Below are 12,241 nucleotides of genomic sequence, written 5' to 3' on the forward strand. Positions count from 1 at the left end.
CTCATAAACATGAGAAGCAAAGGGGTTTGTTTGGTGTTGGGTTTCTTTGGGATTTTTTTGTGTTTGGTTTTTTTTTGTTGTTGTTGTTGTTTTGTGGACTGGAATGCTATAAAGAGACAATTCTGGTCTATGTCTACAGAAATAGAAAACCCTTTCTCTCAGCTCCCAACCCATTTCAGAGAGTCTTCTTGAAAATTATTATTTTGGTCTGCTAGCCAATCTTTGCCTTGGAGCAGAAAATAATAATTATAATGTGCAGAGACTACTTGGCAAGATGAGTCTCCCTAAACATCCAGATTCGTCTGGAAGGGCACTTGCATGAACGAATGAGGCTTCACTCACCCAACATGCTGCCAGAGGGATAGGTGGAGAAGTAGTCGTCACACCTGGGACAGTTGCCTCACAATTAAGAGGCAGTGTATAATCTGAACAAACATCTCAGGGCATTTGGTCAACTGAATTAGAAGTGATTGTGGACGTTAACATCAAGTTCTGGACTTCAATGTTGATTTGAATTCTATGACTGAGAAACCTACTATGTAAACTTAATATATGAACTCTACTTCTCTTCACACATGCCTTAGTGCTGATGTCAGGAGTGACACTGCAAGAGATAGTAGTCCTCTGTCACTGTGGGTACAGACAAAAAAAGCTGTAAGGACTGGAAACTCCTAACGATAGCTGGGCCGGTAGGTTTCGTTTTTGCTGTAGGTGGATTGTTGATGGGAAATAAAGGTAAACATAATAGACCAGATGATTCAGTTTCCAATTTATTCACTGATTTACATGCTTACCCTGTCAGGCATGAGACATTCACCCTCGCAGTCCCACAGGCATCGAGGAACCCATTAGCCCTTTTCGCTACCAAACCTGAACTGCTATGTTCAGTGAGAGTCAAGCGCCAGCAATCTTTGCACAGCCTATATCCCTCGTGTTCTTCTCCACCCAACATCTATAGCTCTAACAGCGCATGGATGAAAAATGGCTGATCCATGTGCTTCTTCAACAAGGCAGGACCGACTGGTGTTCCTGAAACGTGCAGCCACGCTTTTGTGGTGAAGGTACACATGCAATTTATATTCCACAGCTAAGGAATATTTTTTTGGATTCCTTGCTGATTCTGCGCTCTCACATAAAAACATCTGCTAATAACATTTTTTATAATCTCCATTTGGCGAGGTAACTCTATCCCATCCTGGCAGACAATGACCAGGCCTCAGTTATTCATGTCTTCCTCACCTCCTGGCTGGGCTGGGAAATGCGATACGTTTTGGGCACAAAGCCTTTAGCACTTATGAAAGTCCAAGTACACCAGAACTCTGCAGTGCATCCCATCAACAACACATGCTGGTGTGAACACATAAAAACCTTTCTAGTGGTCTGTATTTGAGTTTCATGCAGGATCAAGGCTTTTGCCTTTGTTTTCAAAGAACCTTGTGGCTTGGACCCAGAAGATTTAAAAGATTGCCTATGTTTCTGGGAGGGAAACCACAATTAATGCAATGGAGCTTTCTGCAATAACAGGACAGTTCATCCAGACAGAAGAGACCAAACTTTCTCAGAGGCTAACGTGAGATTCTGGAGTGAATTCCCCCAGGAACCACAGATCATCACAAGCCTTCACCAACTTCTACTCCCACTGCAAAGCACATTCTTTTGGTTTTGTCTCTTCTGGTATAAATGCACAGCAACAATAAAAATAAAACAGGACACTTGTTCCACTAGGGAGAGAGAGAGAGAACAAACACCACCTGACAGATGTTAGCTGTGTCATTTGGAAGGCACTCAGATACATGGATGACACTGAGGAACCTAACATAAAAGAGGTAGACTCGACCTATGGTGCAAATTTACATGGATTCATGTTGCAAAAGGCACCTGTCCCCTGGAAACTCATCTGAGGTTGCCAAACTGAGTTCAGGCACATCACAGAACAGCTGTAAATCCCAAGAGAATTTAGTCAAGAAACAGGGAGTTCCATCAACGGCATTATTTAGGGTAGATTCTCTGCTGTTACAAAGGTATGTTCTAAAGCCTTAGTCTTTGTCCCAGTCAAGATACTCCATCTCTGACTTCTGCCCAGCTCTATGAAATCTGTTGGGACTTAAGTGTATTTGAGACTTCCAGCTCTCTCTCAAATTTGGCTGAAAGCGGTCACTTCTGGTTCTAAATATCCAAAGGAGGCAAGAGACATTGATTACACAAACCACACAGAAAATTATGCTGAAACCTCTACATAGAAAAATGACAATGTTCTGTAAAGCCAGCTTTATTAGAATAGGAAAACAATATAGAAAAATAAAGGGTTCCTGTAAACACAAGATCAAATAAGCTAACATCTCACTGGAAGCTGAAACCTCGTGATAACAAACCTACCGAACACATAATTAACAAGCAAACCACTAACAGGTAAACACTTATATGTAAACTGTGCTTTTGGTAATTTCAGAAATAACCGTCAAGGACTAGCATTGCAGCATGATTTTTGCTATAAATAACCTGTCAACAGTTTTTTAGAGAAAATATAACTGTTCTTTCTGTCTCTCAAAATATATCTCAAGCTATAAAAACAGTACAAATCTTTTCCTAATATCAAAAACACAGTGTTATATCCAGCTGGGTAAAAAACCTGAACTGCTTAAGAATGCTATTAAAATAACTCTATTAAAAATTTACCTATATTAAAAATATTTCATTTAAAGGCTGCTCTAGCCAGAAGTTAAATCTTTAAACATAGTGCTTAAAATATACAAATGTGGAGGTTTTCAGACATAACTATTGGTATATTCGAGGATGGCCGAGTTAAGAACCTTATCGTTAATGGTGCCATCCAGTCATGCAGATTTGTGGTATTTCTGAGCAATGCCATAGGGAACATGCGCAGCTACGGTGCCTAATTTCTGTGCTCCTTCAATGTGGAACATCTGGTCATCAAAGAAAATGTGAGGGCGGATTTTCACCAGGATCGGTCCTTTAGGAGCTCCTGCTAGGAAAAGTGCCTCATCAATCTCCAGACCCCAACTACGAAGAGTCTTCAGCACTCTGGCTCCAGAGCTCGCCGCACTTCTGGCTGTGACCAGGTAGGTCCTTATAGGACAATTTAACCGTTCGTTTTTTGCATAGAACTTCTTCTGGAGTTTCCCTAGGTCTTCCAGAAAACCTTTCAAAGGACCCTGAGTATGAAATACCAGAAGCATATTTAGTATTTGTCCACAGCTCCCAACATTGTTCTTTTGCTTTATTCCAGATGGGCAGTTACATAGAGGATTCCTTCCCTAATGCTGTGCTACGCAGCAAATTCCCTATATCTGATGTGTCCACATGGGTCTGCCCCCTCACTTGGAATTCACAAATTGGAAAAAGTTAAAACCATAATCCTACATGGTATGAGGCACAGGAAACCGATTCTCACTAAAGCTTACAAGATCTCTTATAAAGTTATAAGTATAGTCTTTGACTTTAATAAAATGTTCTTTAAAAACACTTAACTCTTTTCACTATGAATCACGAGGTGCAATTTTATTTTTCTTTGCAATAACCAGTAGGAGACCTAATTACATAGACATCACTGAACTCTTTCCAGATTAATGACAATAGTAAAATTACACTCCGATTAAAAGAAGTAAATGATAGTTTGGGTCAAATTGCAATGCATTGCACTGCCCATTACTTTCATAAATCAAGCTTTTATTCTGAATTTATACCATTTTTAACAATAGCAGAATTGGTCTTTCAGTTTAAGATAATGTTAAAATATTTGTGGTTTTTAGACAAATGGCATAGTTCTGCTTGGGAATAAGCAAAGATATTACAGATTATCAGCAACCTGATCTAGTTGAAGACGTCCCTTCTTATTGCAGGGGGTTGGACTAGATGACCTTTAAGGGTCTCTTCCAACCCAAACTATTCAATGATTCTATGACTCTATAATCACCCTGTTTCAATAACCATAATATCCCAGTGTCTGAAATTAACATTACCTACACAATCCGATAAAAAAATAATCAAGGAGATCAGTTGTAGCCTTTCCTCTTCCTAGTGATGCAACTAAAAAACAACTGTAAGTCACTGTCTTCTATATGCAGTTCTCTCAGTGAAGTGGGAGATCTGGTGAAAGGACTGCAATGGTGGGCTTTTTTACGTCAAACATGCATTTCAAAGATTATCCTTGAAAAGGGAAATAAATAGGGCGGTCATCTTCCGCAAAGAAGAATACACACACACTGAGGCAACTGGAGAAATACAGCAGCAATGAAAATCAACAGATGTTTTGAAAGCTCCCTGCTTCAAGATATACAAACCTGTGCAAGAGGCTTATTTTCATTCAGCTGTTCATGTTCAAAAAATCTGTCTAATCCTTGCTCTTTGACAATCTGTTCTGATTCATCAGAAAAGAGAACAGCATCCCCATCAAATGCCACCCTCAACTGTGTATCCGAGTAAGCCACGTCTTTGTTGGCAGTGAACATCGTAGCTGATGCGATGCCTGAAAATGGATGAGAGAACCTCAGTTAGCACATCCCGCAAAGTTATTCATTACGCTGCCAGCCGTTCGGTTCCAGCAACTTATTTGTGGTGACCTTTTTATACGGTGAGCAGAGGTGATCACTGAAGCTAATTAGTAATGGCTGTTCTTTAACACGAACGGATGGAAGCTGTCCCGTTGATATAATTTCTTGGACATGCTTCCTTCTACTTCCATATAAGAATATACAAAACCGGTCCCCAAAGTGTGCTGCACATGAGACAAAGCAGGAAATGCCAAGGACACCGTTTGAGTCGAGCTACTTGTTATTTTTTAACTCCTTACAAAACACAGTTGTTGTTTTTTGTACATCATATCAAAGATCTGACTCTATCCAAACAGGAGTTGAATAGAGACGAGTAGTGGTGTATGGGAATTCATTTCTTGTAGCCTGGGAGAAGACAGAAAGGTGCAACAAAGGTAGAGGCTGATTAAATTGCCATTATCAGCAGGCTGATGGGTCAGAGAGAAAAAAATACAGAGAAATAACCTGATTTTATTTGATTAAGTAAAAATAAGTGGTTTGCACCCTACATAGTTGTGACTTTCTGCATTTGGTGAAGCAGCACTACTTTCTGTGAAAGACACACAACACATTATTTTTTTTAACAAGCCCAAAAGAGACATAACAAAAGTCGTTTCAAACCTGCTTCTATAGCTTCTTGCACTTTTTCAGAGTCTGCTGAGAGGTACAAGTTGGTAAGATATGCAGTCAGGTAACCAATAGGGCTTTTTCCTCCCGTCATACAGAAACGTTCAATTGTTAAGCCTAAAGTAAGAACAGCACAACAAGGTGTGACTCTGCCTTGACACTACAAACCTGTAAAAGGAACGCCTCAAAAGGTACACTAGCATACAACTGACAGTAAACTTGAAAAAGAAAATCTGTTCACTGTAACTCCAGCAAGTTAGACAACTTAAACTGACTACAATGTTTGATCCGTCTTCCTCCTTGAGAATTTAACACAAAATCCCCCTAAGACAGCAGAATAACTGCTGTGAATGCGTATGTATAGGGGGCATAAATACCAAAGAATAAAAAGTTTAAGTACTTTTTTTCAGAAATTAAGATTCACACCTGACAAGTTAATATCTAGAGCTTTGGACCAAATTCTGTTTAACGCTATCTCACTTATGCTGACACCCAAAAATAAATATCACCCTCTGAGGGATGCGTGTCAGTATCAAAGAAGCTGCTTTTACCAAGGTTAGAACAGGAAAAATAGAATTAATTCGTTTTATTATGTACCAGCAGGCAGTTCTACAAGGTAGTATTTATTTTACTTACCATAGTGATTGATGCTGTTTATGAGCCTCACTCCCACTTGGGCATGGTTATTAGTCATCAGAACAATATCAAATCGTTCTTCATCATCAGGGTACAGCTCAAGAAGCCGGGCATTGACATGCTCCAGCGCCTGCAGGTTAAAAACGTGGAAGTCGATAGACAAGCGGAATGTGCCCCAGTTCTTAATCACTGCGGGTTTAGTGACAGGACTGTCTTGAAGGAGAATGTGAAATACCTGATAGCTTAACTTGCTGAACTTGTTCTATTCCTTTCTGCTCTGCCGCTCCCAGCAACCATTTGACTGGGTTCATTTGAAGGGAAGCAAATAAGTTTCTTTTGCTGAGTTACAGAATTTAACTTGAACATGGAAATACTTTTTTCTTGGGACACCACGATCATCCAGAATAAAACAATGAACATTATCACAATCCCTATTAATCTTTTCTTTTTTTTTTCTCGTCCACTGGAAACTTGGACTTCCCTGTCCACTTGAAAATTGTTGTTGTGAAATCAAGGAGAAGGTGTTAAGGAATTTATACATGCAACTACTTGTTTTGCATGCACAAATGTGAATTCGGGCCACATACTTATGCAAAGATTTACTGACACAGTACAGGTGGTCTGGTGTCTAAGACTGTCCTTCAGTAATGAGTACAAAATCATACCCTGTCAAACATTATTACCTTGGCGATTTCTAATTGCAGTACTGAATGAGACAGATCGTGATTCATTTGAGATCTCTTTAAAGGTAATGGGGCAAAATTTTATATCCACAGTTTGGCATTCTTATTTCCTTGATCTTTCATCTGCTTGTCTCTCTCTGTATCCATCTGTTCCCTCCTTTTATTTAGAATCTTATCCATTTGGAGTAAGAAAGACTTGCTTTTTGCTCTAGCAAACCTCTGCTTTGGGATCTTGGCCTTTACATGGAATTCCTCAGGATTATGGCAATAAAGTCAACAATGAATCATGAAATGAATGCAAGATGGATTGATTTTTCATTAAGATGCTTTAAAAAGTCAGGCCAGTTGTTGAGAATTAAAACACTGATTTTATAATTGAATTCTGAGAATCTCACTTTAAAAAGCAGGGATATGTCATGTGGGACTATGCTCAGGAAAACTCTAAGTGAGAGCCTGGTATAAGAACTAAGAAAAAACCTTAGTATGTATTCATAACCCCTTTGTACCGTTTTTTCTTTTTGTACTCTCTGCTAATACTCTAGTGCACTAGCAATTTCTGAAAGTAGTAGAGAATAAGGGGGAGTGGAGGAGACGATGCCATTTTTTTGTCCAATGCCTGTACATGTTGCAGCCCAAGGAGATCCTGGCCTGTGATTAAGATTCTTAAGTGCTACAAGCATGAGTTATAATACTTTTGAGTTAATATCTTAAAGATTTCAACAAAGGAATCCAAGCAAAAATATATTATTTCTTTTTGACTTCTTTGTCTCCAAGTAGAAAGTATCAGCCAACAAGCCCACAGTTCTCTAGTCTAATGATTCTGGTGACTAAGCAATTTATGAATCTCAAAAATATAAAGAATTCAAACGCAAATAACATACTGGAAGGGAACAGAGGTCAAGGCGCATTTAGCTGGGCATAGCTAACAGATTGATTTTCAAAGTGTGAGGAGTTAAACAGTCAAATCTTGCTTATATTCAAAGTGAATTTGATACTGAACTCTAACAAATCTCTTGAAAACTGACCGTGCTAGCAGGGCTGCTGTCGCTAGCTGGTACAGGTAGGAAAAGATGCAGTAAGTTCACTATTCAGTGTAGCCTCACTGGTGTACCAAGTGAATTGTTCTACGACAGTGCTTTTATCATAGAATCATATATGGTAAGAGTTGGAAGGGACCTTAAAAATCATCCATCAGAGGGTTCCAACCCCTCTGCCATGGGCTGGGATACCTTCCACTAGACCAGCCAGTGTCTCCCTGTCCTCAGAGTAAAAAAGTTTTTCCTAATACCTATTCTAACTCCCCTCTTCCAGTTTGAACCCATTACCCCCCATCCTATCACTACATGCTCTTGGAAAAAGTCCCTCCCCAGCTTTCTTGTAGGGCCTCTTTAGGTACTGGAAGGCCACTACAAGGTCTCCCCAGAGCCTTCTCTTCTCCAGGCTGAACAACCCCAACTCCCTCATCCTGTCCTCATAGCACAGGTGCTCCAGCCCTCTGATCATCTTTGTGGCCCTCCTCTGGACTCACTCCAACAGGCCCATGTCCTTTTTATGTTGGGGGCTCCAGAGCCGGATGCAGGACTCCAGGTGGGGTCTCACGAGAGCGAAGTAGAGGGGCAGAATTTATGTTAAAAACATCTTTACTATGTTTGTGCTATAATGCTGTTAACAGCTATCTGTAATATTTAGAACAGCACAGGTATTGACATAAGTAATTCTTCCACTATGTATTTCCAAAAAATGATCAGCATGCTGAAAATGTTTTAAATTCCTGAGTCTAAAACTGAAGCAATGAAAATCTGCTTTTCAAACCTGAAGGAAGTGTTCTGCTACAACTCCACTGTCAGCAAGTACGACTGCTGATTATGATTGAATAAATTCTCTAAAATTGTTGTGGTAGAACTTATCAAACTCTGATGATCAGAGGGCTGGAGCACCTCTCCTATGAGGATGGGCTGAGAGAGTTGGGGTTGTTCAACCTGGAGAAGAGAAGGCTGCGGGGAGACCTTATAGCAGCCTTCCAGTATCTGAAGGGCACCTACAAGAAAGCTGGAGAGGGATTTTTTACATGGGCATGTAGTTATATAATGAGGGGTAATGGCTTCAAACTGGAAGAGGGGAGATTTAGAATAGCTATCAGGAAGACATTTTTCACTATGAGGGTGCTGAGACACTGGAACAGGTTGCCCAGAGAAGTTGGGGATGCCCCATCCACGGAGGTGTTCAAGGCTGGATGGGGCTTTCAGCAACCTGGTCTAGTGGGAGGTGTCCCTGCCCATGGCAGGGGGGTTGGAACTCAATGATCTTCAAGATCCCTTCCAACCTAAACCACTCTATGATTCTATGAAACAATTTTCTATGGACATAAAATGAATTCTGTAGATGGCATTTTTTCAAGTCAGTCTCAGTAAAACGTGTGTTCCTGAAACCCATACATATTTTCTTTTTTTTTTTTTTTTTTTTGTAATTTAACTTGCTTTCCATGCTGGAGGCTGTTTACCTTGGCCTTTTATCTTGTGCAATGAAAGCAAAATATTCCATTTTACCTCTGCTTAAACCCTGACTCCCACTAGGGGGTCTTTTTCTTTTGCTAGTCCTCAAGAACAATTTCCAGGGTGACAACAAAAGCAAGGAAAAATTAAAGGCCACCAAAAAAAGAAAAAAAAAGAGGTTAATTTCTGAATAAAATAATTAGAATAATACTGAATCAATGCTGTCTTTAATCATAGTAGTCCTATTGTAAGTGAGACATAAAAACGGAACAAGGAACTAAGATGTTTTGGTTTTTTGAGGGGAAGAGGTTGCAACAAACCTAAAACAATTCGGGGGCCTCTCTTAACTGGAAACAGTCTTAAAAGGAAAGGGAGAAGATGCAGGTTGCATCTTACCCGCGGCTCAGATGCGACGCAGAGAGCCGGGGGGATGCAAACCGCGATGCGGTGTCGCGGAGGGTACGTGATCTCCCGCAGGCGTTTAGCATTAGTGCCGGCGGGAGGGACGGGAGGGGAGAGGAGGAGATGGGAGAGAAGGGCAGAGAGGAGGGGAGGGGATGGGATGGGAGAGGAGCGGTGGCCGCAAGGATGGGGCGTCGCGGCGCGATGCGGAGATGACGCCGGACTCCCCGGTCGAGGCGAACTCACCGCTGGGGGAGCAAGTCCCCAAAACGTTTCCTCGGGGCACGATTATCTCCGCCCAAGGAGGCCTCGGGCTCCTCCTCTTCCCGAAATTTGGCCGGGCAGCATCCTCCGCGCCCCGCCGCTGCCCCCCCTCCCCGCCGGGCCAGCCCTCCCCGGGTACCTTCACGAAGTGGAAAGCGGGTCCGGGTTTGAGAGTGACGTTCTCGTTGTCCTGTTGATACTCCACGTACTTCTCCACCCCTTGCTCTTCGTAGATCCGCCGCTCCTCCACCAGGTCGAAGAGGGCTCGGGAGGAGACGGCCACCGTGATGGCGTGCTGGGGCTTGGGCTGCGGGGCGAGCGGAGGGTAGTGCCGGCCGGCAGCCCCCGGCCCTCGGCCCCCAGCCCCCGGAGCCCCCCCCCCCCCTCCCCCCCCTCCCCGTTCCCACCCCCGCCCGCACTCACCGGCCGGGGCCTCTTGGAAACCAGGTTGTCGTAGAAAGCCTTGGCCGCCGCCCAGTCCTGCTCGGCCTCCCGCAGCCCGACCTCCGCGGCCTCGCCGGGCTGCGGCGCCTCCGGGCCGGAGCCGCTCATGGTGCCCGGCGCGGCGGGGGACGGGGCAGCGGCGCGGGCGGGGGAGCGGGGGCGCGGCCGGAGCCGGGGCGGGCGACCGGGAAGCGGGTGGTGGCGTCCAACCCCCCACACCCCCCCACACACAACCACCACTCCCGCCCCGCTCCGCCCCGCTCGGGCAGGGGGAAGTCACCCGGGCGCTGCCTTTCCCTTTCGCTGTGCCGCGCCCGGGGACGGCCGGACCGGCCCTGCCCTCCTCCGGCACGGAGCGATGCGGTCCTGCCCTCCCCCGGCACGGAGCGATGCGGTCCTGCCCTCCCCCGGCACGGAGCGGTCCGGCCCTTCTCCGGCACGGAGGGATGCTGTTCTGCTCTCCCCCGGCACGGAGGGATGCGGTCCTGCCCTCCTCCGGCACGGCACGGAGCGGTCCTGCCCTCCCCCGGTACCGACGCGCCCGCGGCGGTAGCGGCACCGAGGGGCACCGGCAGCAGCTCCCGCCCCAACATCTGGCATCAGCGTCTCTCCTCATCTCTCGGTTGGTGGTGGGGGGAGCAGGAGCCGCAGCTGCAGCCCTTCCCCGCAGCCTGTAAGGTGCACCCGGAGCGGCAGCGTCCCCTTTCCAGCACCCGCTGTGACACCCGCTGCTGCTCTCATAGAATCATAGAATGGTTTAGGTTGGAAGGGATCTTGAAGATCATTGAGTTCCAACCCCCCTGCCACGGGCAGGGACACCTCCCACTAGACCAGGTTGCTCAAAGTCCCATCCAACTTGGCCTGGAACACCTCCAGGGATGCTTCAAGTAGAGGTGCACACAGGTACTTAATGTGAGGCAACAGCCTCCAGCACTGATTTTATCTACGGCATTAGAGATTTATTATTTAGATGCAGTGGCTTAACTGATTTCCCATTAACTGCAACAAATTTCCGGGATATTTCTGACATAATATAGCAATAATGTTTCTAGCAATCAAAATGGGGTGGGTGTGAGTGACCTTTGTGCCACACAGCAATGCTGAAAGTACCTTTTAGAAACAGTAATTTGGACAGTAGTATTGAGGGCATATGCAGCACATGCAATAAACCCTTATTCTGGCATCTGGTTTGGCTGGCCCTAAAACCCAGAATCCCACACAGGGTTGTGGGCTACTTAGCTACTATGCACCTCTGAAATGCTCCCGGCTGCCTCTGCAGACATGCTTATCTGAACCACAGCAAAGTTCCCCGAAGTGATGAGCTGGAGGAGAGAATGGAAAGTGAGGAAGGACGCGGCTTTCATCCTGAGCTGGGAGGGGGTCCGGTGCAGTGGACCCACAGCCTTTGCAGTTGATGGTGGCTCAGCGGTATCTGTGCATCACAGCACATGTAAGGACTTAACATTTTGAAGGGACACTCTAAACACTGCTTCTGACCCTGATTGCTGCATAATCTTTATCAAATTGCCAAGTCTTTCTGCCTCCATCCAGTCTCCAAAAAGGAGTGTAATTATTTTTTCTACTTTTTCCTGTTTTGGTTTGGTTTGGATTTTTTTTTTTTTTTAATGTGGCTTCCCAGTGAAAGGAGGCTTATGTGATTACACCATCTGTCCATCATTGCCCAGTGCTGTCCAGTTCCAAATGAATCTGACAGAAGGATAAAGATCTCAAAGAGATTTAAATTCTTGAAACGTTTAATGAGAATCAACAGCAACGTACAATTTGCTGACCTGCGGGGGGAAGGACTGTAGTGTAAATGCAGCATATTTACCTGCTTGTTCTTCTGCTACGTAACAGCAAATGAATATTCCCTGGCTGATCTGCCATCTCCCAATCTGCCACATTGCCTATGGCCCAGCCAGCCAGGGAAATCTGAGGCAAAAGGAGAGGTACTGAGAGTAGTGTATTAGGAAGATAGATGTGACAAGAGGAGTTAGGAACATTGTAGGTGGCTGCTGTCATGGGAAGATGTAAAAGGCATAACATAAATCTCACACACACACGCACACACACACACGATTTTAGTGGCTCTGCTGCTTACAGTTATGCTTGTTTTCCTTGAATTTTTGATCCTGAATTTGTC

General features: G+C 44.4%; 1 protein-coding gene across 1 annotated transcript; it reads right to left on the minus strand.

Annotated features, from left to right (window-relative positions):
- Positions 1–2,233: 2,233 nt before the first annotated feature.
- LOC309669832 (cytosolic 5'-nucleotidase 1B-like) lies at positions 2,234–10,224 on the minus strand. The gene is made up of 6 exons (XM_082480610.1): positions 10,078–10,224; positions 9,794–9,961; positions 5,814–5,943; positions 5,172–5,294; positions 4,302–4,486; positions 2,234–3,173 (listed from the first exon to the last, which is right to left on the minus strand). Exons 1-6 carry the CDS (start codon positions 10,204–10,206, stop codon positions 2,835–2,837), a joined length of 1,074 nt encoding a protein of 357 aa, XP_082336736.1. The 5' UTR covers positions 10,207–10,224; the 3' UTR covers positions 2,234–2,834.
- Positions 10,225–12,241: the final 2,017 nt, after the last annotated feature.

The sequence above is a fragment of the Vanellus vanellus genome (assembly GCF_965231255.1).
Source record: "Vanellus vanellus genome assembly, chromosome: 3".
Taxonomy (NCBI): Eukaryota; Metazoa; Chordata; class Aves; order Charadriiformes; family Charadriidae; genus Vanellus; species Vanellus vanellus.

What these genes read in the sequence shown, in the direction of transcription:
- LOC309669832 (XM_082480610.1), bottom strand. Translation starts at nt 10,206, where the DNA reads ATGAGCGGCTCCGGCCCGGAGGCGCCGCAGCCCGGCGAGGCCGCGGAG. An exon ending in CCGCTTTCCACTTCGTGAAG is followed by an intron (nt 5,944 to 9,793) that starts GTACCCGGGGAG and finishes TTTAACCTGCAG; the next exon opens with GCGCTGGAGCATGTCAATGC. An exon ending in AAAATAAGCCTCTTGCACAG is followed by an intron (nt 3,174 to 4,301) that starts GTTTGTATATCT and finishes TTTCATACTCAG; the next exon opens with GGTCCTTTGAAAGGTTTTCT.